The sequence below is a fragment of the Etheostoma spectabile genome, chromosome 20, assembly GCF_008692095.1.
Source record: "Etheostoma spectabile isolate EspeVRDwgs_2016 chromosome 20, UIUC_Espe_1.0, whole genome shotgun sequence".
In the NCBI taxonomy this organism is placed as follows: Eukaryota; Metazoa; Chordata; class Actinopteri; order Perciformes; family Percidae; genus Etheostoma; species Etheostoma spectabile.
The window spans coordinates 19,901,487-19,903,927 of NC_045752.1; the positions used below are offsets into that span (position 1 = coordinate 19,901,487).

The 2,441-nt window shown below is 41.0% G+C and overlaps 1 protein-coding gene across 1 annotated transcript in view; it reads left to right on the forward strand.

Annotated features, from left to right (window-relative positions):
• The window catches only part of gabrr2a (gamma-aminobutyric acid type A receptor subunit rho2a), a 45,432-nt gene that overhangs the window by 4,201 nt on the left and 38,790 nt on the right, over positions 1 to 2,441 (forward strand). Inside the window, exon 2 of the mRNA XM_032499823.1 lies at positions 2,187 to 2,293. Coding sequence (XP_032355714.1) covers positions 2,187 to 2,293 — 107 coding nt within the window. The remainder of the gene's footprint in view (positions 1 to 2,186; positions 2,294 to 2,441) is intronic.

Sequence of the window (2,441 nt, forward strand, 5' to 3'; positions counted from 1 at the left end):
CAGCTCTATAAGGAAGGAAACATCTCTCCATTCCAGTTCTCCCAATGCAAACCTTGTCTCTATCTTTTCCAGGAGAAGACAGAAAAGTAGGACTGCTGCATGCGCCTTGAGTGTTGACAGTGAGGAAATACTAGAGAAATGTATGGCGCATGGGAGAGCAGGAGTCAGAAGACGAGAGGACAAGGCCAATGAGCCTGTTACAATTGTTTTTTTTCCTTTACCACAATTATTCCACAACCAATCGCCCAGTGGTTGTTATTTCAACCATCCAGTCCATGTTTCCTTAACTGGCCTTTTGATATCTGAATCTAACCAAACCATAGCAGTCACATCAGAGATGGCTAATAGTATATCTCTTTTTTTTTTAACATGATTTGCAAAAGTTATGGAAGGCATTTAAAAACAACGTTGTCTTGCTGATAGGGGCATCTAATAAAATATGTGTACATGTGTTGTTCTGGAGGGGAGTTGCGTGTTTAACGTTTTTTTGGATTACTTGTTGGAATCAAACCACCAACAACAAGGTTACTGCTTCAAATTCAGAAACTACTCAATCAAGGTCTCATGAGTTAAATCCCAGTGTAAGCCATGATAAAAAGAAAAAAATCCCTGTGCATGTGAATCACAGCAACTCTTTCAGAGCATGATGACAGCTTGAACCCTAGTCAATATTGATTTGACTTGATATCTCTTTGAAATTCTTGTCATGAAGAAGAGCAGCGCTTTCTCAGGCCCGCGGATCGACGGGCGCGTAGGAGGAGATCAAAGGTCAACAACACCGAATAAAAGTCTCCCGCATCGCCCTCTCCACTCAGAGATATTTAATAACGTTTCGGTACACAGGACCTTCAACGGCTTATTTTTCATCAGGTAGTTAACATCTTCCAGGCTGTGAGAGATGAAAAGCACTCGCTGCTTAAGCGGAGAATGCAACAGTGAGTCACTCAGACTTCTTCTGACTGGATGGGCCCTACAACTAATAACCTTAAGTCATCCACCATTCTCGAGTGGTTTATTTAGAAACAAAGAGGAATATGGGAGTCTGGTGCACAGCATGTGTGAGATTCCATCATACATAAAACCCCAATTGGACACATGAGGGCAGGGAGGGCAGATTTTTTCATTTTCATTTTGTTTTGTTATCATTTATCTCTTCTCTTCTGCTCGCTTGCAGAGAAAACGTATATGTGTCTGTTATAGCTCTGCCGGGGCCCTTCTATGTCAAGCCCGTCTCTCCTCAGAGGTGATTTAACAGCATGTGGTCTGAACCGCTCCGCACCATCACAGTTATTCACCCAATATACTAAAAATTATCACAGCACGATGTCCATCCAACCAAGGACGCAAATACAATTTTAGAAGTGTCTGCAGTCAGTGGGACTGTTTTGCTCGAACACCGTGTTGATCTTCACATTTCTAAAAACACATTTGCATTCTCTCAACCATAAAATGGTAAGTAGCTTCCGTGTGAGCTTTCAGCTGCAGACATTTTGTGTATGTGTGGGCTTTTTTTGGAAGTTAGGAATGCAGATTTTGTGAATGTGCTAGAACGTGGAAGGTGGGAGAAAAAAAAAAATGGGGTTGGAAATACACGGCACTTTATCAGTGCTTGTTCTCAGTTGTCACAGCAGGTCGAATCATCAGTATTCTCCGCTGTTAGTTTGTTGCTTTTTTATCTCTTCAAAACCAAACCCCAGTCTGTCACTTACTAGTTTGGTTTGACAATTTTTTTCCAGGATAAAAAAAAAAAAAGTGTCAAAACAACAAACTTCGAGCTAGCAAGCTACACGCTAAAGACAAACAGCGATACACTGGTAAGAACAAATGAGGTTAAACCATGTATCCAGCTAATTTAAATGGCTCGAGTTACTGTGTTGTCTGAACAGTTAACTTAATTTAGTATTGTATGTGGCGTTTTCTTTTGCGAGGTGCAAATGTTCCCCCAAACAAGTTCCTATGTAGCAGAGCCACCGTCGCTGCATCCGGAGCTTAGCGACGCACAAGATGATTGTGATTGGTTTAAAGAAATGCAAACAACCCAGAGCGGATTTTTTTTTTCTCCCATCCCAGAATGTGTCTGTGGTTTGGTCAAATCTGACACCACAGCGCTGTGAAGATAGGTCTGGCAATGCAAGACTAGTCCCATACCTACCTACCTCCTGACAGTGAATGTCCTTTTCCCATAGCTCCTTGGCAAAGAAGCCTCCAGATGTGACCAAGTCTCGCAAAACAAAGACGGAGCATCTGCTCAAAGTCGACGATCACGACTTCACCATGAGGCCGGCATTTGGAGGTAGGTGTGCAAATATATAATCACTTTCTGTTGTATACATGCAGACATTTGTTTCATTTCATTTTTTCATTTATTTCAAACAATCAACAATGTTGCGAGATATAACATTTTAAAATTATATATACATATATATATATTTATATATATA